The sequence below is a fragment of the Mauremys reevesii genome, linkage group 2 (assembly GCF_016161935.1).
Source record: "Mauremys reevesii isolate NIE-2019 linkage group 2, ASM1616193v1, whole genome shotgun sequence".
Taxonomy (NCBI): domain Eukaryota; kingdom Metazoa; phylum Chordata; order Testudines; family Geoemydidae; genus Mauremys; species Mauremys reevesii.
Genome location: NC_052624.1, coordinates 147,890,802 through 147,918,477, shown reverse-complemented (window position 1 = coordinate 147,918,477; position 27,676 = coordinate 147,890,802). Strand labels below are relative to the sequence as shown.

General features: G+C 50.7%; 1 protein-coding gene across 4 annotated transcripts in view; it reads right to left on the bottom strand.

Moving 5' to 3' along the window:
• Nucleotides 1-24,918, bottom strand: part of TET3 (tet methylcytosine dioxygenase 3) — a 155,932-nt gene extending 131,014 nt beyond the window's left edge. Inside the window, exons 1-2 of one of the 4 annotated variants that reach the window (XM_039522804.1) lie at nt 24,649-24,918; nt 22,347-23,157 (exon numbers count right to left, since the gene is read on the bottom strand). In XM_039522804.1, the coding sequence (XP_039378738.1) occupies nt 22,347-22,661 (315 nt within the window). In that variant the 5' untranslated portion in view covers nt 22,662-23,157; nt 24,649-24,918. Of the gene's footprint in view, nt 1-22,346; nt 23,158-23,842; nt 24,065-24,648 lie in introns of those variants that run through there. The other 3 variants (XM_039522806.1, XM_039522805.1, XM_039522807.1) reach the window with 3 other exon arrangements.
• Between the last annotated feature and the right edge of the window lie 2,758 nt (nt 24,919-27,676).

Genomic DNA, 27,676 nt, shown 5'->3' with positions numbered 1-27,676 from the left:
AGTGACAGCTGGGCACCCTAACCACACACAGCCTTCCTCTACCAGCAAGGTTTCCCACAGCATAGCGTCCAGCTGGGGCCACTACACTCAGCTCCCTGAAACTCCCCGGTAGTTGCCCTTGCATTCAGTGTTCCTGTCCCCTGTAGCACTGTCGGGGCAGAGAATTGCTGCATCTCCCCCCTGAGAGGGTAAAGGAAGCGAGACAGAGGTGCTATCTCATTACTGGTTCTTCAAACAGCGGGCCAGCCACTGAACACACTCCCCTGCAGCAGACAGCATCTCACGGATAGACCAAGGACAGCAGCAGGCCTGTGTTTTGGAAGCAGAGGGAATTCCTCCATAGTACTGCAGTCAGCTCAGTCTCGATCCCAGAATCCAAGTGGGTAGAGCAGGAGGAAGGGAGCCAGGATTCCTGGTCATATTCCCAGCTCTGCCACTGACTTGGTGGGTGACCCTTGGTCAAATCACTCCCCCTCACCTCCGGTCTGTGCCTATACTGACACACGGTTGCAAGGCCTGTGGGGTGAACACCCATAAAGCACTTGGGATATCTGTGGGTGAAAGCTGTCTATGGCTATTATTATTTTGGGTGTTGTAACATTGCACAACCAGCGTTGTGCAACTTGCCGCGGGGGTTGCATCAATTCACAATGACATGGCATAACAATGCAGCACCAAGCCCAGGCAGAGAGGCTCCTGACAGCACAACCCGGCCCCAAAGGACAAACACCTGGTGGGGGCAGTACTCCCCCACCCCGCCATATTAGTATTGGGGGCATGAGACCATGCTCTCCATCTTTGCCTCCATATCAGCCAAGGCAAATGGCTCTCTGTAGGAAGAGGTCTGAACAGAGCCGCTTATATCAAGCTTAATCTATATACAGTGGTTAGTGATACCGATTAACTGTCCTGCCACAGCTGAAGAAATGGCCCATCTAGGGTGGGACCGCAACTTTGAAGGCAGCCAGCAGGGGACACTGCACAGAAAGGCATCAACCTGCCACAGAGGACTGTGCATCTGACCGTGTGTGACACCCGTCACCGAAGTTGCAGCAGGGCAGGTGGGTGGGTCGGGAACCAATCTCCAGGGGCACAATTCGTTTCTGCTGTGCTCCTTGTTTTACATGCAGAGCTATAAACCACCGCTGATTAAACCGTCCATCCACCCCATCTGCGGGCAACGCAAGAGTCAGACGGCCAGGTTCAGACCCCAAACAGCTAGGTGGTGTCAATCCAGAGTAAAAATGCGTGGGCCAGATTCAGAGCTCAAGCAGGTTACCATAAATCCTAAGTAGCACTGACTAGATCAGTGGTGTTGCATCAATTAACCGGGCTCAGAATCGGCTGCCCATCCCTCGCCAGCAGTGTTGCTACATTCCAGCCGCCAGCCACCCGGGGTAGCTTCAGTCAGCGCTAGTAGCACATTGTCCAGCCACTGGGTTCCCATCCCTCATCCCAGCTTTGTGTACAAGCTACCTCTGTGCTATTAGCCCCCCACAATTCCCCTTGGGACCAGTCTTGAGCCAACTGGGAAACTCCCATCCACCCGGAGAATCCTAGGAAAACTCTCATAGGAAGAGAGAATGAAACAACTGGGATGGTTTCAGGAAATGAATAAGAGGAGACATGATCATCATCAAGGAAAATCCCAAGCGACATAGTCTCTTTGCAGTTCAAGCAGCACCCAGATCACCACCAGCCAGAGGGGACATGAGAAAAGTACACAAAAGAACAAGGCGATTTATTCAACAAAATTGAAAAGGTGGCCAGTTCATACTGGAAAAATTAGTTTTCACTCTGTGCAATTAGCCTGTGGAACTCACTGCCACAGGACATCACGAAGGCCAAGAATTTAGCAACATTCAAAGAGAGACTGGATGTTTGTGTGGATAATGAGAATAGTTAGTGCTAACAGAGTCAAACTACATGCTTCAGGGTTTAAACCAAATCTCTGCTGGGGATTGGGAGGAGCCTCAGGGAAGGCAGGTTACCCATCTGCCTACTGGGAGGAGGGGGTCTCTTGCACCTTCCTATGAAGCATCTGGTGCTGGCCAACATCAGAGACAGGATACTGGACTAGCTGGACCATGGGTCTGATCCAAAATGGCAATCCCTGTGTCCCTATGCAATCAAGAGAGGCAAAGGTCACATTATTCACCCTATATATGCCGCCCAGCTCCTCCAAGCAAAGATCTTTGCTAGCCGCTTGGCTCCGGGAATCTGTCCCAATGAAATGCATTAGCACAAAAGGCTCAAACCACAGAAAGCATTCAGATGCTTTCGTTCATTCCACTGACCTGGGCTGCTAATAGCCAGAGAGATTTAATTAAGCAAATATAGTTTTAAAACAACAAGAAAAGGAAGATGATACTGGAGCGACACATTCTATTCCCCCCCCCCACACACACACACCAATTTGCTGCAAAAGTACAGTAATTTTTAGCTGATAACATCACAGCCTAGATTTGAAGTATCTTCACTATAGGCATGGTAACAGCCCTTGCGTTTGTGGGCTGAGCAGCATTCTAAATTAGCCAAGGACGTCAGCAGCTGGAGGGAGGGAGGGATTCAGCAGGCAGAAGAGTGAGGGGATGGGTCCCCTCTGCAGGGGGTGTATGCAGGCAAAGGACAGCTGCAGGAGATGTTAGAGGTGAGGCAGAGAGGCTGATCCTGCCTGGAGCTGCTAAGGCCGATCTTGTGCAGGCCTGCGGGGACGCCAAGGGAGCTGCAAGCAGACCAAACCCCCAGTAGGTTGTGAGTTGAGGGGAGCGACTCGGTGGGGGTAGGACCAGATCCTCCACTAAGGAAGAGTCCTGTGCAGCACTCCAGGGGGCGAGGCGCCGTCTAAGCAATGGGCCGGGGATACCCAGAGTCTGCACAGCTGAGGACTGCAGCAGCATCGGCTCAGGCGCCCATTCTGTCAAAACAGAGCAGAGAGCAGCTGCCTCTTCCTTAACATAGCAGTTCAAGGAACCAAGATGACGAGGCTCATCGGGTCCTGCTCCAGTTCAGCAGACAGGTAAGGATCTAGCTAACTATGATCCTGATATGGCCCCCCATTACCACCGTAGCTCAGCACCTCACGGTCTTTCATGTATTTATCCCCTAGGAGAGAGGGCAGAGCTATTATCTCATTTTGCAGATGGGCAACAGAGGAACTAAGTGACTTGGACAAGGTCATATAAAGTCTGTGGCAGAACAGGGAATTAACCCTGCATCTTCCGAGGCTAGCACCCCAATGGCTAAACTAATGCTCTCACCACTGACCTGCCCTCCTTCGCCCCATACACCAACGTCCCCCTGCAGCGATCCCTCTAAACTCACTCCCTAGAGTTCCAAGCAGACGCCAAGAGCCGGGCCAAGAGGAAAGCGAGAGCAAAGTGCTGCTCCTTAGCAGCTGTGCAGGCAGAGGCCAGCGGAGATCCCTCCGATACATCAGCCTCAGCCAATGAGATTTCATAGCTAGCTTCACATTGGCAACTCAAACCGCTCTCGCAAGCTGGTAAGCAGCAGATTCAGGGCTGCCCTGGCAAGGGCATTCGAGTCCCCCTTCTGCTCCGGCGCCTGCAAACAGACCCAAGCCTAAAGAAATAGCATCCAGCTGGCTCCCGGGAGGGCTGACAAATTAGTAACTTTTTTTTTTTATCCTTAGTGCTTTAAACGAGATTCTCTCTAATCCCAACAGCGTTTGGCACAGAGACAGATTCACACCGGAGTTTGCATCTCCAGACAGTGGGACAGAATCCTTCCGTCGACCCAGTTCCCATCTCTCGGAGAGGTGGATTTGCTACAGAGATGGAAAACGCCTGCCGTTGGCTGCAGCATTGCGAGCGCAGATGTGGCCTTACTGCGACACCCCCGGCAGCACTTTACACCCAGTCTGCCGTGGGGGTAAGTGGCAGCATGTGGCGCAGGAGATGGGGAAGTTTAGGCCCACAAAGCGCAGAGCTACTCTGAAAAGCGATTCAGTGGCAGTGGCAAGGTGAGTTCCTGACGTCTACAATGTAGGTCAGTTTGCAAGTAAAAACGATCTGGAGGGGCGTGTCGCCCTGTTCCGCCAAGCTGCCAGCTCTGCAAACTCACAGTGGCTCTTGGACTCCAGCGGAGGGGGATCGGAGTGAACTTTTCAAATTGAGGTGACTATCAGGGTTGGAAGAGACCTCAGGAGGTCATCTAGTCCAATCCCCAGACAGATTTTTGCCCCCGATCCCTAAATGTCCCCCTCAAGGGTTGAACTCACAAGCCTGGGTTTAACAGGTCAATGCTCAAACCACTGAGCTATCCCTCTCCCAGTCCCCAATGACATGGGTGCTTTTGAAGATATCTCCCGGGTGTCTTTCCTGCTCGCACGTTGTCACTAGCGATACGGGTTCCGTGGGCCTGAGGCACAGCTCTTCCGCTGCACTGCCATAAGTGGAATGACTGCGCTCAGCAAACTGCTGCTGATGCACCAGGAGGAGAACCCAGCCCCCAGAGCTAGGTTGGCTCACTGGGCTAGCAGGCAGGCAAGACAGTCACAATGAAAAGCCACCTGTTCCTGGCACTCGAGCGAGCAGATCTCACGCCAACACACCCAAGGGAGGGGGGAGATCAGATGAGGGATCAGATGCTGTTTGTGCACCACTTGGCCAAACAGATTTGCACTTTAAACAAATTGGCCAAGATTGGGGAAGGGAGGGGAGTGACTAGGGTGACCAAACAGCAAGTGTGAAAAATCGGGATGGGGGTGGGGGTAATAGGAGCCTATATATATATATAAAAAAAGCCCCAAATATCGGGATTGTCCCTATAAAATCAGGACATCTGGTCACCCTAGGAGTGACTAGCAATTTTAAGCAGCCAACATCAGATACCTTTAAAAGGATCCCAATGTGCAGAACCTACTGGGCACCTCAGAAAGATTCAGACCCCTTTAAAGGCATCTCAAGTTGAGTGCAAAACAAAACAAGAAACACCAAGGCACTCAATCACTAGTTGTCTGGCAATTATTTCTACCTTGACAACATCCCTTTAAAGGGTTGTGTGTGTTATAGATATCAAATAATGAACCTTCATCCCCTGCACTCTGAAGTCTTTGATACTCTCAAAGCCCTTTCTTCCTGAAAGGGTAAATCTTTTCCCACACAAGTTAGCCCAAGGAAGAGATTAGGTGCTCAGAGCAGCAGAGAGAGAAATACAGTAGAGGGCTTCAAGCCTGCAATCGCCTCTCGTTAATAGGAAAGAATATATTTCTCTCACGGACAGTCTAGCCAAAGGAGCAATCTGGCATTCTAAGGCAAGGCTTTACGAGGGAGGAGAGACAAAACTGGTAAAACGCTTGTGTGGCAACGAAGAAAGGAGAACAAATAAGATTCAGGGATGAAATTAAATCCTGCAAAAGGGAGATTTCATCAGAGGTGGGGGGGGGGGAATTAACCTCTTGATTGCTTTATTTGCAGGTCTAAAAATGGGTGATCAGCACAGGGTGGGTTTCCAAGGCAGTTGTTTTTCAAGCTGTAATTTTAAACCTGGTCAGTTTCTCCCTTCACCATCAGTATAATTTGCCTGTAAAAAATTCCCCAATGTTGAATGGAAGTTTTTACCACATGTTTCCAGTGTCAATAATGAACTGTTAACAAGACAGATTACTTATGCAAATTAATGGAAGTGGGCAGAGTGGGGGGTTCTGAACGGCTTGGACACGTGCCCTCTCTGGCAGCAGGGAACTGTCTAGGGCTGAAAATGCTTACTCCTGTGAGGAACGCAGCTGAGTTCAACAGGATTACATGCCAGAAATGAGCGGCTGAGATCCCAGACTTGGTACATGTCGGTAACGCCAGGCCAAAGGGAGTGCAAAGGGCTGCCACCTCTGATCAGGAATGAAACGCTGCCTAAATTGTCTGGTGTAAACCCTGGGAGAAGAGCAACATAAAACCAGTCCCTGGACATTTGCAGAACATAAGAATGGCCATACTGGGTCAGACCAAAGGTCCATCTAGCTCAGTATCCAGAACTGGGAATCATCAAGTGACCCATGCCCTGTCGGCTCATTCCCAGCTTCTGGCAAACAGAGGCTAGGGACACCATCTTGCTTGAAAGAACATAAGAATGGCCATCCTGGGTCAGACCAAAGGTCCATCTAACCCAGTATCCTGTCTTCCGACAGTGGCCAATGCCAGGTGCCCCAGAGGGAATGAACAGAACAGGCAATCACCAAGTGATCCAGGCCTTTTGGAGCCCAATTGGCAAATGCCACACACTTCCTGGGTGAGCCTGGGCAACTGCCTCTGAGCCGCAGGTCTGTCTCAATGGAAATAAGACTTCCTTTCTCCCACCCTTGGTCTGTCTTTTCTTTTTAGACTGTGCAGTGCCTAACAGAGCAGGGCCCCAAAATTGATCAGGCCCACTAGACATTACCATAGTTCACGCAATAAGTTAGCGGTGATAGGCTCAGAGTCACTGACAGCGTTCAAGGGTCCGAGTCTGTGGCAAGTACAAGATCAGTCCGGACCCAAAGCAAATCTTCGGGGCAATCGCTCTTGGCTGCACACCGCAGCAGGACTCGAAGGGTTACGGAAGCATTTGCAGCCTCATCTGCATGTCTATACAGATCAGCAAGGGAGGGCTGTCAAGGGGATAATTAGCCCAACTGCATTCAAGCCGCTTTGATTCACGGACAGAGACGGACAGATGCCAGACGAAAAAACTGGGATGAGTGCCTTCAACTTTCAGAAGTAACCGGCTGATGACTGGGGAGAACTTGTGACTAGAAAGGAGTTGCAAATCTCCACCCACAGCATGGAATAATTAACCCTTGAAGAGAATGAAGAACCCCAGCACTACTGAAATCTTAAATATCAGCTCCAAAGCCCTTCTCCCTTCACTCAGCCAGAAGCTCAGTTGTTCTTGGCAGGACGATCCCCTCCCCAACCCTTTACCTCTTTCAGGGGAGCTATAGAACTCCCGCGGTCGGGAGCAGTTTCTGCCTTGCAGTCATTAGAGATCCTTATAATTAATCATCAGCTGTATATCGTAGGAGCCCTAGTCATGAACCAGGACCCCACTGCGCTAGGTGCAGCACGCACAAAGAACATAAAGACAGTCCCCGCCCCAAGGAGATCAGGGATGACTCACATTTCAGAATCCTCAGCCAATCACCCCATCCCACCAGGAACGAGAGGGTTAAAAGGAAAAGTGCTTCTGCTGCTGCTGGTCACTGTGGAGCAGGGTTATGGATCACCCCCGTATGAAACCTTCCAACCTGTAGCTTCCTTGCATGGCTCTCTCTCTCCCCCACAGCCATGCCCAGAGAAGGATGGCGGGAGAGATACAGAAGCATTTGCACGGTATTGTTGTAACTGACCAAAGACTCTGTAACTCATGCCCGTGACTCAGGAAAGGAAGCAAAATGCTGTTCTTGATGAGAGTGCAAGGACCTAACCAGGTGGCTAGATTCCTGCACACCCACTGGAATCCACACCGCCGCTTCCAATTCTCAGCAGCTCAGAACTCATTGGGTCAAGTAAGCCATTAAACAGCTCAAACGTCATGGCTCCAGCTGTGGCACGCAGCCATTCCCCCTCTGGCGGCTGGAGCTCACAGGCTAAGCAAAGACAGGCCTGGCTGGTTCAAGAACTGGGCCAGATGCCCCAAGTTGCAAGAGGTGCCACTTTTCAGAGGTGACAAGCCCCAAGCCATGACCACTTGTGTGCTTTAAAGGTCTGGTGGCACTTGTCACAAGGGTGCAGGGAAGTTATACCCAGAGGTAGCATGGTCTAATGGATGGAGCACAGGACGGGGAGCAAGGAACCCTGGCTTGCAGTCCTAGTTCTTGGGCCAATCATTTCACCATCTGTAAAATGGAGACTTGTTATCCCTCATTGCAAGGATTAGGTTTGTAAAGGGCTTTGAGAATACAAAGTGCTAGAAAGTCCTAGCTACCACTCTCATTATTAACTGATGTCCTTGGTAGAGTCCACACTCCTGCCTGTCTAGAGCCTGCTTGCAGTTTCAAATGGATACAGCATTCTTCTTCTCTCCCTCTCCTGGCGCCTTGCTGTGTGCTGTTCTAAGCAGCGGCTGCATCCCAGCCTGGAAACAGCTGCATTTTAGCAGGGCGTGAGGCGATTCCGGAAAAGCCCTTTGGGATCTTTAAGGACGGCGGGGGTCGAGAAAGATAAAACATTGTGAACTTTAGTGACAGTGGGACTCACACACCCTATTTAAGGGAAAAACACCCTTGGCCCAGATCCACAAAGGTATTTAGGCACCTAACTCCCACTGAGGCCAGTAGGATTTAGGAACCTAAATGCCGAGGCTGTGGGCCCATCTACCGGCTGAATAACTCTCTTGCAGCACAGGGGCAGGAGTTACCTTTGATGGCAAGAAACTTACCCTTGCCACCCTTTGTGACTCAGAGCTATCCACATCAGTGGGGGTCTCCCACCAGCGGCACTCCGCCTCCGAGCTCCACCACAGCTGCTGATGAAAGGACTGACTCAAAGATTTACTGGTGACCTCAAAGGCCCCCCGAGAGACTCCTTCCTCAGCCTCCATGCTCAGCAGCCAGGTTCGTGCTGCTCACCCACCTCTCCTGTACAGTTAAGCAGGGGTGGGCAGAACGCATTCTACGGCTAATTCCCCTCTGCTGGGGAGTTCGGGCACAGACTGCCAGCAGCAGGAGAGGTTGTGGTTTCTCAGTGGAGCAGCCAGAAGAGTTTGGGGAGCAGCCAGGTGGCCTCATGCATCAGTTCCCGCGCCTTGGGAAATGGGAGATGTTCAATTGTAACTTCCCTATTCCCCCCGTTCCTGCGACTGCCAGAAGCAGAACTAGAGGGGAAACAATACGGCGGAAGTCAGGCTATCCCCTTTCCACTGGGCTCAGTCCTGATCTTCAAAGCGCTCCCCTTTGCACTGGGCTCAGGCTGTGAACAGACCGGTTAGCACTGCAGGACCGTGGCTGAGCCAACTCCGCTCCTCTGGTACAATGGAATTCTCAACAATAAGAATCAAGCACGTCCATGCAGGAGACCGAACCTTCTCCGGGGCTGTGGAGTGAACTCCCCCAGTAACTGATGTCTGGTCTATACTGGAGCAACCATTCTACCCCCAACGTAGGCACCGACTCCATGGGTGTTCTGGGGCTGGAGCAATGATGGGAAAAAATTAGTGGGTGCTCTGCACCCACTGGCAGCCAAGCTCCCCACCCTGCCTCACCTCCTCCTCTGCCTCCTCCCCTGAGCGCACCACGTCCCCGCTTCTCCGCCTACCTCCCAGCGCTTACGGCCGCCAAACAGCTGTAGCAAGCTCTGGGAGGGAGGGGGAGGAGCAGGAATGTGGCATGCTCAGGGGAGGAGGCAGGACCGGGGCAGGGATTTGGGGAAGGGTGCAGTCGGGGCAGGGCCAGGGTCTGAGGGGGGTCAAGCACCCACCGGCGCCAGTAGAAGTTGGCGCCTATAACCCCCAGTGTAAACACAGCCAGGTTGACGGAAGTATTCTTCCAACCGCAGAGGTGGTTTAACGACAGTGATGGCTAACCCCTTCCGTCCATATAGGAGGCTTGTATACTACAACAGCACGCTAGCAGAGACACAGCCTAAGGACCATCCCAAACCTCAGCACATTCCGCTCAAAGCGCCAAGTGCGTTTTTTTGACCTTGCCCTCGCTAACAGAAACACAGAGCAACAGGTATATTTATTTAACAAATACAAAATAAAAAAACACTACCAAAACTTGGCACTCCACTTCCCGCACTCCTCCCTCTGGAGAAAGGATGAGAACAAACAACATGTGACAGCTGTTTACCATGTTGCTAAAGGTACTTTTGGAAGGCACCCTTCTTAAATAATTATTGTTCTACCCTCCTCTTACTGCCTGACACCCCCTCCATAACATCCTGCAACTGGGAACATTTAAATGGATAACAAAAATTAAAAATGCATCATCTTGTGCAACTGTGAACAGAACAACTGCTAAAAATAAACGTCGATCTTATCCATCAAAGTTAGAGAAAAATAAAAATCGAATTCTGCCGAGCCTGCCTATATAGAATACAATCAAATCAGTAAAAAGAACGAGGAGTACTTGTAGCACCTTAGCGACTAACTCTAAGGTGCCAAAAGTACTCCTCGTTCGTTTTGCTGATACAGACTAACACGACTACCCCTCTGAAACCAATCATATCATTGTAGGTGGAACAGAGATCGACCCAGTGCAGACCATCTAGGGCAGGTGTCGGCAACCTTTCAGAAGTGGTGTGCTGAGTCTTCGTTTATTCACTCTAATTTAAGGTTGCGTGTGCCGGTAATACATTTTAACGTTTTAGAAGGTCTCTTTCTATAAGTCTATAATATATAACTAAACTATTGTTGTATGTAAAGTAAATAAGGTTTTTAAAATGTTTAAGAAGCGTCATTTAAAACTAAATTAAAAATTTAGAGCCCCCCAGACCAGTGGCCAGGACCCGAGCAGTGTGAGTGGCATTGAAAATCAGCTCGCTTGCCGCCTTTGGCACCCGTGCCATAGGTTGCCTACCCCTGATCTAGGGAGTTCCACTCTCCCACTTGCCAAAACAGAGCCTGACTCACTCCAGGTTCATTCTGAAGCCTGGACACACACAGCTCGCACCCCCCAGCAGAGGGAAACCCCTAAATGCAGTCGGGTTGCATTCACTCCAGGTTTGAGGAGGGGCCCATTCCCTGCCCTCCCCAACCTAAGTCGACCAGGAGGTTCAAGGCAGGAAGAAGCCGCAGAACTGCAGCAGGCCCGGCAGGGCACACGGTTAGTGGATCCAGTTAGCAGCCCCATTCCGCTCCAAGCTGAGGAGGGACCCACAGGCTGAACCAGCCTTACGGAACCCATCTGTCAACAGCAACCCACAAACCCAGCTATTAAAAGAAAAAGGGTTTGGAAAAAAAAAAAGGCTGCTCATGGATGGACTAAATTTGTGGAACGAGCTGTGGCTCACCCAGGACTCCTTGGGAATCAGAGATTCTCCCAGGGCTGTGTTTGTCCCTGAAAGTTGGAAGAGCAACTCCACCCTTCCCACCCTGCATTTACCTACTACATGAGGCTACGTGTGGTTATGAGGAGCCACACTTAGCACCTCCCATCTGAGGATCTCAAGGAGCTTCATGAAGCACCATTTCCGCCCCCCCTCCCCCTCTCTAGCCGCAGAGCAAGGAGAGAAATGGAGGCAGAGGGGACGGCACTTGCCCGAGGGCGAACAGACAGTCAGTAGCAGAGCTTGGAATAGAAGAATCCAGGTCTCCGGACTCTCAGTCCGCCCCCTCTTCACCGCATAAGCGCTGATCAGTTCTATGTTGCCAAAGGACGTTCCCAATGTCTGAGTGTCCCCTGCTCCAAGGGGAGCCAGTGAGGGTGCCTAGCACCACTGGACACCAGGTCCAAGCACCCTTCAGCAGACCCAAACTCAGCTCGGTGGCCAGCGTCATCCGTCAGCCAATCGACTAATCACAAACACACACACCTCAACAACGCGAGACTCCTTGGGGCAGCAAAGCAGAGACAGCGGGCACGGACCTAAGCATCTCCAGACCCACCTCCACAGCTAACTCCTTCCTAGATGGGCTTAATCTAAGATATTTAGATTAAACCTAAACCTGGATGATTAAACCCAGAGCACTGAAGCAAACCCCGCAGCAGGCTCAGAGCTCTGCAAGTGGAGCCGGGAGGAGGGGCCTGCGAGAGGCTCTTTCAATTGCAAAATCCATTCTGCTGTAAGCACCACTAATGATTTGTGAAATCCCACACCTGTCTCCCGGGCCAGGTGATTACACAGTGCCTGGAATATACACAGCAGGAGCTGGCCTGCTGGGTTCCTAAGCGAGAGGTAGGAGAAAAGGAGTCACGTGTTAGTCACCTACAGAAATCCACCCTCATGCTTTAGCCTGGAGCTCGTAAGCCAACACCCGACATCAGGGGAATCCATCCGGGGCCTGACAGACACACAGGTGTTTTCTGAAGTCCAAGAGAATCAACCATGCCCAAGGAAGAAGCTAATTCTGCTCCTCAGAACAGCCAAGTCACCCCCAACAACGCCAGAAACAAGTCTGGCCTTGGAGCTAAAGGTCAGGTTCCGCTCTTAGGCCTGGTCTACACTTTGCCTGGTGGAGTTCCTACAGCAACAGCCCTGTTGCTGTAGGAAGCATTCTACACTATGGCGCTGCAGCCACATAGTTCTGGTGCTGTAGCATCCGTAGTGTAGACAAAGCCTCAGTCACTCTGGCTTTAATCCAGAGTCACTCCACTTATGTCAATGGAGCAACTCTGGAGTTACAGCACAGCAAATGGGAGATCAGAATCTCCAAGTCAAATCAGTAACAGGCAGATGAAGATGGGTCAAGTTTTGTGGACTAATCCCAAGAGCCTAGCTCAAAAATAGACCAGCTCCACATTGCTTCAACGCTCTTCACCTCCAAGCCCCTGTTCTTCCATGAGGCCAATAAACCCTAGTCCAAGGGTAACAAAACAAAGAACACAGAACTAACAAGACCTTGTGCTAAACATCACCCGCTTTTTGTCTGTCCTCGTTAGCTGTATTATGGTAGCACCTAGAGGCTCCCGAAACCTAGAGCAGGGCCCCGCTGTTCTGGGCACCGTACATATAGAGGGAGAGTCCCTGCCCCGTAGAGCTTACAAACGAAACAGCCAAGACACACACCGGATGGGTGGGAAGGGAAACAAGTAGTGACTCGCCTTCAATCCCCCAGCAGGTCAGTGGCAGAGCTGGGACTAGAACCCAGGGCTGCCGACTCCCAGTCCTGCGGCCTAGCCACTGTCTGACCTTCCATCCTTCAGCTAGACATTGCCTGCTTCTCAGGGTAGGGAGCCGGTTTCCTAGTACGCTGGTGCGAGGCACTTTGCAGACACGTATTTGACCATCTCTACCCAAAGAGTTCTTTACAAAAGTGGGTAAACATCAACACTACCCGCCCCCCGCACCTTTTGCAGCAGGGAAAACTAAGGCATGGGGAATTGCTATGACTTGCTGTGTCAACGGCAGAGCTGGGAATGGACCCCGAGAAGTCTAGACGCCCATGAAGCTCAAAGCCACGTCTGCCAAGCCATGAGATGGCGCACATCTCCTGGATCAGAATCCATCTCCTGCCAGGATCTAGGCCCTGATACAGGGCTAGAGGTCACACCAGCAGATCTTATTGCATTAGGAAATGTACAAGGTCGGGGGAAGCCCCAATACTGGACCTTCTCTGGAGCACAAGCTCAGGAGGGAAGTCCAGCCAAGCAGCACCACAGCCAGAGAACTTTAAATCCCTCCAGCTGCATTCTGTTTCATGAGCACCTCTGCCCTTCCCCCACCTACTCCAGGAGCTGGAGTAAGGGGTAGGGAGTGTGGGGGACTGACAGGAAGAGAATTCCTCTTCCAGTAGCCCAGCAATCGCCTCCAGGCTAAGTGATATATACCCTCCAAAGGCAATAAGCAAAGCTCTGCTCCACCCCTTGTTCTGAGAAGTTTGTGCACTGGAGAATCAGGGAAGCTGCCCATCAGCCTGTAGCCGGGGATAAGCCGCCAGCTATGTGCTACAGCCGAGCAGCTCCTGGACATCCCCCCCACTGCCCTTGTATGTTTACACTGCATTTTGGAGGAAGACTCCCAGCCTGGGTCAACAGACTCAGGCTCGCGGGGTTCACGCTAGCACCCTAAAGATCGCTGTGTAAGCAGCCCCCGAACTTACGAGGAGAGATTAAAAAGGCTGGGACTGTTCAGCTTGGACAGGAGATGACTGTGGGAGAGAATATGGCAGAGGTCTACAAAATCGTGAGTGGTGTGGGGAAAGTAAGTGTAATTTACCCCTTCACGTAACACAAGAATAAGGGGTCGCCTGATGGAAGTACTAGGCAGCAGGTTTAAAACAAACAGAAGGAAGTACTACTTCTCACAGCGCACAGTCAACCAGTGGAACTCATTGCTGAGGGAATGTCATGAAGGCCAAAAGTATAACTGAGATCAAAAAAGAACTAGATGAGTTCATGGAGGACAGGTCCATCCATGGCTTTTAGCCAAGATGGTCAGGGATACAAACACATGCTCTGGGTGTCTCTAAACCTCTGACTGCCAGATGTTTGGACTGGATGCCTGGAGATGGATTACTCAATAACTGCCCTGTTCAATTCATTCCCTCTGAAGCACCTGGCATTGGCCACTGTCTGCAGACAGGATACCTGGCTAGATGGACCATTGATCTGACCCAGCATGGCTGTTCTTAGGTTCAGAGCCTGGTGGTAATTCAAGCCACAACTTCAAAGGGCTCTAGCATGAGCCCTGCTACCCGAGTGTCTTGACTTGGACTGGTAGGCTTGCCTCCATGGTCCCCCCAGTGTAGACATTGCCTTCTGAAGCGCCGCGGGGTGTGATTCCAGATGTTCCCATGGAAGCCACAACTGGAGTCCTGCCCTCCTAGGAAGAGTGGGCTGTTTAGACTGGAAGAACATGGAGAATTTACCTGAGACTGCTTGGAAGCCTTTTCATGGCTTAAATACAGAAAATACTGTAGATGCTATTCCTTAAGAAGGCCCATAGCTCCTCCTCATCTTGCACTTGTGTAAAGGTTGGGATCATGTCTATATTACCACCACTGAGGGATTTTATTTGTGTTTCAATGTTCCTCTCACTCTAGGGTTGCACAGCCCCAATGAATCTAGCACTAGATCGGGAATCGGGAGACATGGGTTTTATCCCCAGCGCTCCCACCCACCTCAGGCAAAACACATCCCCTCTCAGGACCAAACCACGTTAAGCGCTGGTTATTGGACTGGCTGCTCCTTCCAAATCCCTAATGTAACAGGTGACGAGCATGGCCCGCCCCCACCAACGTTCAGCCCCGGCTCCAAACCTGAGCAATGAAATAATGTTGTGACGGCCCCAAAGAAATAAGCATCTTGTTATGAGTTGATCAGCCACGGCAGCCAGCTCTTCCACGAATGCTGACTCTTCACCCAGCCGAGCAACTTGATAGAAACTGGAAAATTAGTCATTAACTGACAGGAAGTCACCCGCCAGTCAACAGGGGTAGCATGTTCTGGGTTATATAGCTAGAGAATACTAGCCCGGCAGCGTCTGCCTGAGAGACGCAGAGCTCCCACACAATCCCACGCTAGGAGAGGTTTCTGAGATGCTGGCAGGCACAGAAAGTGTGGAACAAGAGGCTGATGCCCCCACCTTCCACATAACTAAACCACACTGGTAACGGCGCCGGTGGATCAGCTTTTCCCATGGCCACATCACGTCGCTACTGCGGGACAGCTTGCGAATTCCCTGCTCTCCCCACTCTGGCTTACGGCCCTTGAGGCAAGCAAAGTGCGCTTAAGCCAGAGGGAGGAGAAAACCTCAAAATTTGGGGTACAAACAGAGCTATTCCACACTAGCTCTGGGCAGTGCACATTTGGGGTCCAGCGAGGTTCTTAACTCAGGCGTTCTGTCTATGGGGAAACTGCCAGCCATAGCTGTAGTGGAATAACTATTCTGCTATCACTATTCAAGTGTGGGACAGTCTATTCTGGAATTCCAGGATAGCTGGTCCATTTCCAAAGCAGAGTAACTAACCCAGACTAAACAGTCAATTTATTTTGGAAGAGAACATTCACATGGGGGAGTTATTCCAGAACAGCTATGGCAGAATCACTATGCTGTCAATTTCCCAAGGCCCAGAGTAGCTTTCATTAATGAAACTTACATGACATGTCTAAGCCCTGCATTCCCCCAGCAGAGATTGCAGGTCAGAGCATCAGAGCAGACCATCACTGCAGACAGGGTTTGGGTCAAACAGCTATTTAGAGCCGTGGAGATGGTTAAAGGGTGCGGCCTTTATTTTAAATGACATGCCCAGCTGCAGGTAAATTTGGTGTTTGCCAGGGTTTTATTTATTTATTTGAAACCCGTCACAGCCAGATTCTAATCTTCCATGGATTAACTGGCCAAGATTTGCAGGAGTGGCTTTAGGGGCGTCAATAGGACACGTTAAAGAGGCCTGGGATGCAGAGGGCAGGAGCCCAGCAGTTCATGGGAAATAGACTCCTTTAGGGAGTCTGAAGTTCGGCACCTTAAAAATTCATTAGTCCCTTTTGAAAATGTAGCCCACCTATTTCAAAGCCAGAAAGGGCCACAATCTAATCTGACCACCTGCCCAACGGGCTCTGGAATGAGCAAAGAGTTTATAATGCCAGAGGTGGCCAGTTTTCCACACAGCTGCCCCCATTCTAAATCATCTGAGTTTCTCTCTCATTGATCATTCAAGATCAATCCATCCCTAGGAATATCCACCCTGCATAGAGACCCAGAAATTAAGACTGGTGCAGAACAGCGGGATTCCGACCTCTGCCAATACAGCAGCTCCTCTTTCCCCCCAGCCCCTCTAGCAGCAGACTCCCATCTTCCTCCAGCATAACCCCACCTGAGCCCTCACCCAGCAGGGGTGCTGGGACATGAACCGCAAACGCAATTGCTCTTAGTCAGTTTCACGCTGCTGCCAGCATGGTGCAGAAAACCCAGCTGTGCAGGAGTTACAAGTGCCACTGTGCCATTGGAAAGCACTTGTCTTCCGCTGGAGACACTTGAGAGAGAGAGAGGAACGTGAAATGAGCGTGAGAGCAGGTGAATAATTCGCAGGGGGAGAGAAGAGACTGAGAGACAGTATTCGGGTGCTTATGCAGAATGGATATTCTTTGAACAATCAAGAAGTCTAAAGCCTCACCCCTGAGATGTTTTATTCCTCCTCTCCAGTTATCTAAGGTAGGGCAAGATTCCCCCATCTGGCAGCCAACAACAAAATAAGAACCTCAACATTTAGGCAGGAGTCATAACTGCTCATGTTTTGTTTTTAAAACCGCATGACACACAGCACCGTAGGAGTAGAAGGGACGTCCCGGGTCACCGAGTCCAGTCCCTGGCTATCACTGGCAATGCCGTCATTAGGTCCCATTCATAAAACGTAGCAAGTTCCATCTTCAAGCTAGTTAGGTAGTTTGCCCCAACTCCTGCTATTGGAAGCTGGGCCAGAACCTCACTCCTCTGATGGTTAGAAACCTTCTAACTTCCAACCTATGTTTGTTCATGAGCCACCATTGTCCTCTAGTTTGGAGAGCTCTTTCTCTTCCCTGGTGTTTGCCCTCCTGATGTATTTATAGAGGGCAATCATATCCTTGTCAGTCATTGCTTTGCTAGGCTAAACAAGCCAAGCTCTTTCAGTCTCCTCTCATGGCTCTCCATTCAACTGACCATCCCAGCACCTTTCTCTCCACCTCTCGCAGTCTGAATTAGTCTTTTTTTTCAAACACGGGTGAGCAGAATTGCACACAGTATTCCAGAGGACATCTTACCAGTGCCTTGGCCAATAGCACTAATACATCCCTATTTGATCCGGTCAGAAAGCGACTTTCCACACTGATATCCCAAGGGGCCTTATCATTGCACGGACACAGACAGCTGGGCCAGGAGGTGCACCCATTTAAAAAAGCCAAGCAAGTCTGTTTGCAGGCTAAAGACAGAGAGATCCCTTGAAATCCAAACATGAGACGGTTCAGTCCCTGACAGATTGGACTCTGCTCTCCAGAACCAGAAGACAAAGAGCTGTGTTGAGACCTTTGCTGAGAAAAAGGAGCCCAAGTCTTCTACTCTCAGTCATGTTGAGTAGTCCCTACCTTGGGCAAGTTGCCCTAGTGACCACTCAATGCAACAGCTTGCATGAGTGAAGGTTGCAGAATTCAGGCCTATAGTAAGAGCATCATAGGAAGTGACATACCTGGATCAGAGCAGTGGTCAATCTAGTTCCAACGCAGACAATGGCCAGCACGGAATGATTCAGAACAAGGTGCATGAAACCCTGCAAGAGGCAGGTCTGGGATAACCTGTCCCAAGGGAAAGTTGTCTCCTGACCCCCAAAAGCTAGAGGTTAGCAGATGCCCTGGAGCATGAGGATTCTGACAGGCAGGACATCCAGAAGAGCAACATTGTTTAGCAATCAAACTGGTTAACAGGACAGCAGCGATATCTAAGCTTCCTCACGGAAACCTAAAGAGCTGTAGACCCACCACATTCCATTCCCGGAAAGATTAATTTAAAGATGATGGGAAAGCTAACATCTAACCAAAAATAACCAACAGTCTGTTACATTTTCAAATTTCCTCCACTTTTAGGAGATATCCCAAGATCATTTATTTGATGGCATCTTTTCATACCCTTTTCCAGTAATTTCAAGTGAAAGCCCAGGAATTTGATCCAAACAAACAAAAAAACCTCACAAGCTATGTCTTTATCTTCATGCCATATAACACTAAGTTATCATGTCATCTTGGATCAACTATTCTGGGTCTCCCCAAACACTACCCCAACATTTCTTAAGTGACTAGTGATTTTGCGGGTGTCCAACTTGAGACAACACCTTAAAGGGGTCTGATTTTCAGAGGGTGAGTGCATGGCACATTCTGAAAAATCAGGCCATTAAATGCCCCTCAATCTGGATACACCCCCCAAATCATTAGTCACTCTTGAAGATTTAGACTGAGCTCTCCCCATCTTGTGCTTCTTAAAAATAAGCACAGGTCAGGGCTGGCTCCAGGTTTTCTGCCACCTCAAGCGGGAAAGCCGCGGCAGCGCAATCGCACCACTCCTCTCTTCAGCAGCAATTCGGCAGCAGGCCCTTTGCTCCGAGACGGACTGAGGGACCCGCTGCTGAATTGCCACCAAAGAGACCGGGATGTGCTGCCCCAATAGCTGCCGGAGTGCCGCCCCTTCGTACTGGCTGCCCCAAGCATCTGCTTCTTTAGCTCGTGCCTGGAGCCAGCCCTGGCACAGGTTGTCATATTTTCAAATGCAATACATTTCTTTTTTAAAAAAATAAACCTACTTAATTTAAATTTTAAATAAATCCTTTTTAAAAAAATCATTGATTTTTATCCAGCATGAGTATGAGGCACCTTGATACTGGTATAACGGTATCCACACGGGGGGTTGAACCAGAATAAATATATTGGTTTAAAAACAAACAGAAAAATCACATCCCTGACATGGTTTTACCAGCGATGAAACTGTGCATAGATCAAGTCTTCGTACAAACAGCTAAAATGCAGCCAGCATAGGGCAAAGTAGCCTGTTGCGTGGCAGACAGCAGTGTGCAAAGAGAAGTATTTCAATTTGGTATGCTCCAAAGGGAAAAGGAATTTGCTGCTACTTCCCGATCTCTCTGTCTCTTTAAGAATTACATGTGCAACATTTTTAACCAGAATGTAGCAACCACCCCAGCCGGTAAAACCAGAAATTTGTAATCTTTGTCCTATATAATGCTGCAAGTCTTGTTTTATAGCTCTCACTCAGAGATGCTTTATTGATAGGATCTTGCTCTACAGAATGAAGCAGGTTTCCTTGGTTTTCCTAGGTGAAGTTGTACGGAGGATCAGGGCTGCAGGAAGAGGGACATACCATATCCGTCCCATCTGAGCTCTTTCCCCACCCCCAGGAAGGTCTACTTATCTGGGATTGTTTCAATCTATTTAGCTTAACAAAGAGAAGGTTAAAGGGTGACTTGATTACACTCTAAAGTATCTACAGGGGAACAACCATTTCATAATGGGCTCTTCAATCTAGCAGAGGAAGGTCTAACATGATCCAATGGCTGGAAGTTGAAGCTAGACAAATTCAGACTGGAAGTAAGACAAAAAAAATTTGACAGTAAGGGTAATTAACCATTGGAACAATTTGCCAAGGTGGATTCTCCATCATGGGCAATTTTAAAATCAAGATTGGATGTTTTTCTAAACAATCAGCTCTAGGAATTATTTGGGGAAGTTCTCTGGCTTGTGCCATCCAGGAGATCAGACTAGATGGTGGGGCCGTCTGGCCTCAGAATCTATGAGCTCTTCTTTCAGGGGGTAGGGATAGCTCAGTGGCTTGAGCATTGGCCTGCTAAACCCAGGGTTTTGAGTTCAATCCTTGAGGGGACCATTTAGGGATTTGGGGACTGGTCCTGCTTTGAGCAGGGGGTTGGACTAGACGATCTCTTGAGGTCCTTTCCAACCCTAATAATCTATGATTCTTCCAGCTGGGGTACTTTGGATTTCAAACAATCCCAAACTTGCAGTAAGAAGAATGCTACTGTTGCCAGATGGTGGTCTGGAGAGCTATGCTGCCTCTCCACTTTCGTTCCAGCTGCTAAACTGCATTAGAAGAAGTGGCTGCGGTGATGAATGCTACCACCCTACTGACACTTTCCCATGTAAGCAACTGCCGCAGATGGGGCTCTTTTGTGATCACAAGTGGGAAGGGAGGTGGGGCCTGGGGACCAGCAAACAGGAGGGGAGGGATCCTCGAGCCATGTTCAACATGAAGAGATGGTCCACACTGAGACAAAGTTTGAGAACCCCATGCAAAGAGAGACATGGCTGGTGCTTGACACCTTATTAAAAGAATAGGCAGGCAGGCCAGGGTAACTTTTCCCCAGGAACGGGGGGGGGGGGGGGAATGCTAATTTGACCGGGAATTCCTGTGAGTTGCAAGCATCAAGTTGCACACTCTTCTAGCCTCTCCGTCCCACTCGCTCCTCCGCCCCTTTGTGAGACTCACCTGTTGCATCTCGACTTTCTTTGGGGCCTGAACCACGTCTGCCTATGGGTCTGAGCACCCCTTAGCACAACAGGCGTGCCGATCAGATTCAAACAACTCCCCCTAGCTGTGTACATCACTACAATACGGTGCTCAGAAGACTCTTCTCCTAGCCAGCTCCAGCCGCGATGCACAACAATTGACTCATGCCACTTCCAAAGGCCCCGCTCCCCCCGCAGCTCTCCGAGCTGGACAAATATTTTCTTTGCTGTCGCAAGCCAGTTTGGCTTAAGAGCAGCGCGAGATAACATGCACACTGAGAGACAAGAGTGCCACCACCAAACGTCAGTCCAAACGCGTCCAAGTTATCTTCCCCTCCAACCTCTTCCTAGAAGAGCAAACTCCCTTTGTGAGCATCGGCACAGACTGATCATTTCTGCGTCGTTTCTTACCCAGCCAGGGCTTGGACACAGGATCTTTGTTTAAAGGGGCATTTGCTTCGCTCTGCACATGACACCCCAACCAATTCCACAGCAATCAAAGAGGAGCTGGCTGGCACAGCTGTTGTTTCCCAGGTAGAGATAGGAAGCGGGATCAGTTTTTAAAGAAATAAAGATCCCATTTTTCATGCAACTACCCTGAGAACTCCACCCCACCCCCCTAATATCCCAATGGTCCATCTCATTCAGTATCCTGTCCCCAGTGCCATAGGCTCCTGGTCTTAATCCAATTTGTAAGTACTAGGAATTAGGTTTCCTGCAACTTCCCTGATGCTTCTGGTGCCAGCCACAGTCAGACAGGTTACTGAACTAGACAGACCTTCGGACTGATCCAGTCTCACAAGTCCTGTGAGTCCTAGATGCTCCATAATGGCACCAAATAATGCAATGCTCTGCCATTGAAGGGAGAAGAGAATTTCTTCCTGACCCTTCTCAGGGATCAGCTAGAGCCCTGAAGCGTAAGGATTGATAGAACCTCTCTCATTTGTAACCAAGCTAACCTCCCTGCAAGTGGCACTGTTTGCACAAGGAAGAAATTCACCCAGGGACAGAGGAGTCAACATAAGGCCCTCCACACCACTGATGCCCTGCACAGGGGTTGCACAGGAGGGGTGAGACGGAAGCAGGGCCAGTGCCTTCACAGCCTTAGTATGCCACAGAATTGCCCTCCAGAATGTCTTCACATAGGCTAAGGCCGAGGGGACCGCTTGGCTTTGGGGGGGGGGGGGAGAAGATGAGGCCAAAGTAGGAGCCAACAGGATCTGCATTTATAGGAACTCAAAGCGTCCCCAAAGTGATGTGGAAGGAGCCTTAAACCCCAGATTGGGGAGCTCAATTTCACCCCACAGCCAGCCAACCCACCTGCACTTCTCCCCCCACAGACCACGATTACTCACACTTTTCACACACAAGGACCAAATTCCACTTTCACTGATATCTCTGTGACCCCACTACAGTCAATAAGCCAAATTCCCCACTCTGTAGTCATTGTCACCAGGGCTGCATGAGCAGTGGGGAAAACACACCCAGGAGGTGAGAGGGCAGAACTCACCCGTAACTGTTGGGTCCTATTTTAATAGGTTTCCTGAGTTGCATCTTTGCTATTTGCCGCCATATTATCCTGCACCGGGGAGTTACACCAGTTATCCCCCACACTTAGGCAAACCAGGAAGATGTAGGAAGTGGAGTATTTCTAAGCTTTCAGAGCTCCCCATGGAGTGGGAGTGGAAAGCACGGACTTCACGCACCGTTACCAGCCACGCAAGCTCATTCAACAGCCCAATCGGGCACTCACCTCTCTGAGAAGCACCGATTTTTTCTTCTTCAGCGCCTCGCACTTCCTCATTTTGCAGATCTGGTGGCTGGTCCTTCGATTCACGCAGTGGGTGCACGCACCGCAATTGCCCTTCCTCAAGCAGGGGACGCAGAGCCCGCAGCGCTTCCGTTTCTTTGGCACCTGGCCGGAGGCGTCCATGCCAAGACAGACGTCGCTCTTCTCCAGGATCAGAAAGCCGCCTTCGCAGGCACTCAACATCTCGCCGCCTTCAGGGAAGCCGTAGGCACCTGCCGATTCATTCCTAAGCTGCAGCAACGACTGGAATTTCTTCATGGCTCCTTGTTGGACTAGGGATCAACGCAGGAGAGCAATTTTTTTTGTGTGCTGGACCTAAATACTGAAGGATGCCAAAGGACTGGTAAAGGGGGACCCCTCTCCCCCCTTACTAAAAATGGGGAATATAAATCTATAGCTAAACAAATGCGATCACTCCGCTAGTTCAGTCTCTTCGTTCTGCCAAACCTTCCAGCTCCGTTCCACTCTCTTTGCAGTTCATCTGGTTTTACACCCGAGTGATTTCTCTCTTCTTGGGGTGCTTCGTTCCCACACTCTGAGTTCTGTTTTCTTAGAGACCCTCCGCGAGGGGATCATCCTGGATGCCACCACACTTTTGGTGGGTGGGGGGCAGGGGAGCGGTGACTTGGAAACTTGCAGAGTTTAGTTGGAATCTCCTAGGTTGCTGAAGTCTCCAGGACAAAATAATAGTAAAGCTTCTCTCGCTACTTAAGATTGGGGGATCTCGAAGAAATAAGAGTGAAGAAGGTGTCTTCTGGTGGAGGAAGCAAAACAAAAAACAAAACAAAAAAAACAGGACAGACTGTAACCCTAGTAATTTTGTAGCTCTAAATCAATTTCACTCCCACTCACACCACCAGATCAAGTGCCAAAAAAGGTAACTTACATGATAAGGCTAAGAACTCAAAATGACCGTTTGCCGTTCTCCAACATTAAGTCATTTCCAAAAACAAGCACTTAAACATTGGAGTTGCAATTAAAGCAAGTATTACAAATCCCAAAATAAAAAAAACTTGCTCCAGGAAAAAGGTACCGTACATTTAAAACACTGTTCTAAGATACTATAGCTTAAACCAGAACCCCTTTAAATTCCCACCACTCGTGGAGAAGATCCACTCCCCAACTTTCGCGCTGTCCATTTTTACTTGGCAAATCGGGACTCCTTAAACACCAACCATGACAGACCAAGCTGCTGTTACGAGCGAGAGCAGAAGTTTAATATAACCCCTTCACTTTCAGTCTCTTTTGCAAACTGCTTTCCCTCTTAACAGCTTCGCTGCTAACTTCGGATCTTTGTTTGCCTGCAGCCGTGTGTGTGTGTGTGTGTGTTTAATAGCCACAGATCTGTTTATCTACCCCCTTTGGAAGCTGAGGTTGGCTTTTTTTAAACGCATATCACCCCACTGCCCTCCAGCCCCCAATACACAAAGAGCCATTACCAACAACAAGAGGTGCAGCAAATAGCCCAGCAAACGTGTGAATCGGCAAGGAGATAAAGAAGAGAGAGAGAGAAGTGCATGCGGGAGAAGTGGGGGGAAGGGAGGAGGGGAAACGAACAAGCAGAAGTGTGGATGCAAATTGCAAAGGCAGCTGCTGCTGCAGCACGTTGCTTGCTGCTGCTTCTTTGTTCTGGAGATTCCTGCAACACCAGCCCTGCAGCCAGCTCCTTCCCCCTCTGCTACAGGAGGGGGCCTCTTTCTAAACAGCATGAGCCCAGCGGGCTCTGGCGCCTCGCAGAGCTGGGGAATCCCCCCGCCAACCCAGCCCCGGAGTCGGAGAGCGAACTCACCCCCAGCCCCAGTGCAGGGGACGGACAATGGGGAAAGTTTCCAGGCAGCTGCGGGGAGCGGAGAGGAAGGGCGTGGGGAACCACTTTGTTTCCTCTCCGAGCAGCGCCCCCACAATGCGGGGGGAGGGTAGGGCCAGACCCCCCCCCCGGCTGGGAGCACAAATTCCCGGAACCCTCCTGGAGCGGAGCCAGGGACCCCCCCCCCAGCGGGATCAGCAGTTCCTCTTCCCGGGACCAGCGAGCTAGCGGGATCCCGGGTAACCGCCCCCTTCCCGGGGACATCGGGTGAACCCGACCCCCCCCACACACCGCCCCGCCTGGAGTGCGGCTACCGCAGCCTGCCCCTACGGGGGCGCTACGGGAAGTTGAGAGGCTGCTGCGCCCCAAGACTTCCTCCCTGGGGTCCCCCTTCCTGGGTCCCCCCATTCCCGGGGGCTGCCGCCCAGCCGCACTCACCTGCCCGGCTAACGGGGCGCCCAGCCCACGGAGGCGCTTGGCTGGAGACACATGGCTCCGGGGCTTTACCATGCGCACAATCCGCCCAGCCAGGCTTTGCCTCTGTCCCCCCGGAGGGGGGGGCTGCCGCTCCCCTGCGGGGAGAACTGGGGCTGCTTCCCTGGCCGTCTGGGGCAGGTGGGGGACCCCCGCAGGACCCTGCCCCGAGGCTGCCCGCACCTCCCCTGGCTGGCAGGCGGCTCCCCCGCTGCCGGGGGCTTTGGAGGGTTTCCACATGCTGGCCCGGAACGTGCCCTCGCCCCAGCTGCACACGCCAGGGGGAGCAGCGGGGAGGGGAGGGGAATTATCCATCAGCTGTGAAATATGGCTGGGCTGGGCTGCTCCCAGGGCAATACACTGCTGGGTGCTTCCCAGGGCGCAACAGGGGACTGGGACAAGGCGGCGACCATGTCACACACGCACACTCCTTTGTGCTAAGGGCTGCTGGGCTCCCCACAAGTTGGGGTATTATTGTGGAGTGCTCCTGAGAGCTGGAAAGCGGGTGCACCCCCTTGGTTGTTGTAGGATGCTCCAAGAGGGCTGGGCTATACATTCCCTGTTTTGTTATTGGAGGGTTGCTCCAAGAGGCGGGGCCATGCATTCCCTGGTTTGTTATTGTAGGGTCACTCCAAGGGGCTGGGCTATGTGGTCCCTGGTTTGTTATTGTAGGGTCACTCCAAGGGGCTGGGCTATGTGGTCTCTGGTTTGTTATTGTAGGGTCACTCCAAGGGGCTGCACTATGTGGTCCCTGGTTTGTTATTGTAGGGTCACTCTAAGGGGCTGGACCATGCACTCACTGGTTTATTGTTGTAGGATTGCTTCGGCAGGCTGGGCACTCTCTAGTTTGTTATTGTAGGGTTGCTCCTTGGGGTATTATTGTAGCATCCCTCTTGGGGCTGAGCTACACAACACTGCTTTGTTATTGTAGGGTCACTCCAGGAGATGGGGCTCATCTAGGGGCTGTTATCGTAGGTGCAGCCACAGGACAGTGGTTGGCAGTAACTGAGCCCCAGAAGTTGAGGGAGGAGGCACAAGAAGCTGGCTCTACAGCTGAGCTGTTTCCCCACTCTCCCTTCCCAGTAGCACCATGTCCTTCATTTATACCCCAGAACTGGGACACTGCCAGCGTGGGGGTGAGCACATGACTCTGCGCTCTGGGTCCCACGTACCCAGTTCTCTTCCAGCCCCCCACCTTGTACTCCACAGCCCCTGAGCCTCTACCATAACCCCCCCATGTTCACCAACCTCCTATGCCCCCGGCACTCTGGGTAGCCCATAGGAACCCCCACATTTGTCCCCCCCAATGCTTTGATGTCTCCCAACATTGTCACACCACATTCCCCCATGCCCCATCCCCTCTGCACTCTATGCCCCCACATTCCCCCCCTCAGTAGTGCCCCCACTGCTCTGTGCCTATACATAGCCACCAGCACTGTCCCCCCCAGAGTTCTGTGCCTCACACATTCCCTATGCCCCCCCACACCTCCTGTATTCTCCCTAGCACTATGTGTTCCCCCTCTCCAGTCTTCTGTCCCCATGTCACCAGTAGGGGGTGCCTGCCTCCTACCAAGCAGCACCCCTCCTCCCACTTTGGAGGGGGCCTGGCAGGTGTCCTCTGTGCCCCTTATATTCCCCTGTGCCCTGACCACCCATTTGCTCTAGGCCTTTCTTCCCTTCACTCCCTGCCTGGGCAGCCCTTGGGAGTGGTGCTGGCCTCTTCCCTCTGGCTCCCCCTGCTGGGTGAGTCTGGCACCAACCCAGGCTGTCCACCACACCACAGATGAGGGAGGTTGTTATTGTAGTATCACGCTTGGGGGCTGGGTTTATGCACACCCTGGTTTGTTATTGTAGGTTACTCGGGGGATGACTTGGTCATACATGCTCTGTTTTTGTTATTGTAGGGCCACTCTCAGGGCCTGGACAATACAGACACTTGATTTGTTATTGTGAGCCTGGCTTTTATTTTGAAGGGGCCCTTAACAAGATAACCCTTATTTGTTTTCAGGCTAGATATTTATTTCCCCAGTTTGAGATGGACTGTGCCATGGAGAAAGCAGGATGAGCTCAGTTTTCAGGGCAGGGACAGTTTCTCACTATGTCTTTGTACAGCACCTAGCACACCAGGCCTTCAATCAGCACCAGAGCCTCCAGGCACTACCCTAATGCAAGTAACAACCATGATAATTTAAGGATTTATATTTAAGCAATTAGAGATTTGTAGCATCTGGCACCGTGATTAGTTCTTGATGAGGGACAGAGGCTTTGTTAACAAGCTCAGTCCTCTTTGAATTTGTGTTTGTCTAAAGACTGAACAACGTTCAGGTAATTTGCATGCTGCGCCTGTTGCTTACTACATGACACGACTGTCTCACTGTTACCTTGTGCTACCCCTGTCTATCTGTTGTATACACCTGTCATCCCTCTTACGCTACACGCTGTTTGGGGCTTTCTTGTTATGGGTACATCCAGTGCCTAACACAATGGGACCCAGATCATTGATTGGGGCCTCTAGGGTGCTTCCGCAGTAGTAACCATAAAAGGATAGTCTTACACTGAAGAAACATTGGGTAGGATGAATGTAAGGTCAGACAAGAAGTAATGGGTTTAACCTGCAGCAAGGGAGATTTAGGTTAGATATCAGGAAAAACTTTCTAACTCTAAGGGCAGGGTAGTTGAAAGCCTGTTCCAGAATTTAAGGGAAGTTGTAGAATCCCCATCACTGGAGGTTTGTAAAAACAGGATAGACAAACACCTGTCAGGGATAGTCTAGGTCAGGGGTAGGCAACCTATGGCATGTGTGCCAAAGGCAGCACCCGAGCTGATTTTCAGTAGCACTCACACTGCCAGGGTCCTGGCTACCGGTCCGGGGGGCTCTGCATTTTAATTTAATTTTAAATGAAGCTTCTTAAACATTTAAAAACCTTATTTACTTTACATACAACACTAGTTTAGTTATATATTATAGACTTATAAAAAGAGACCTAAAAAC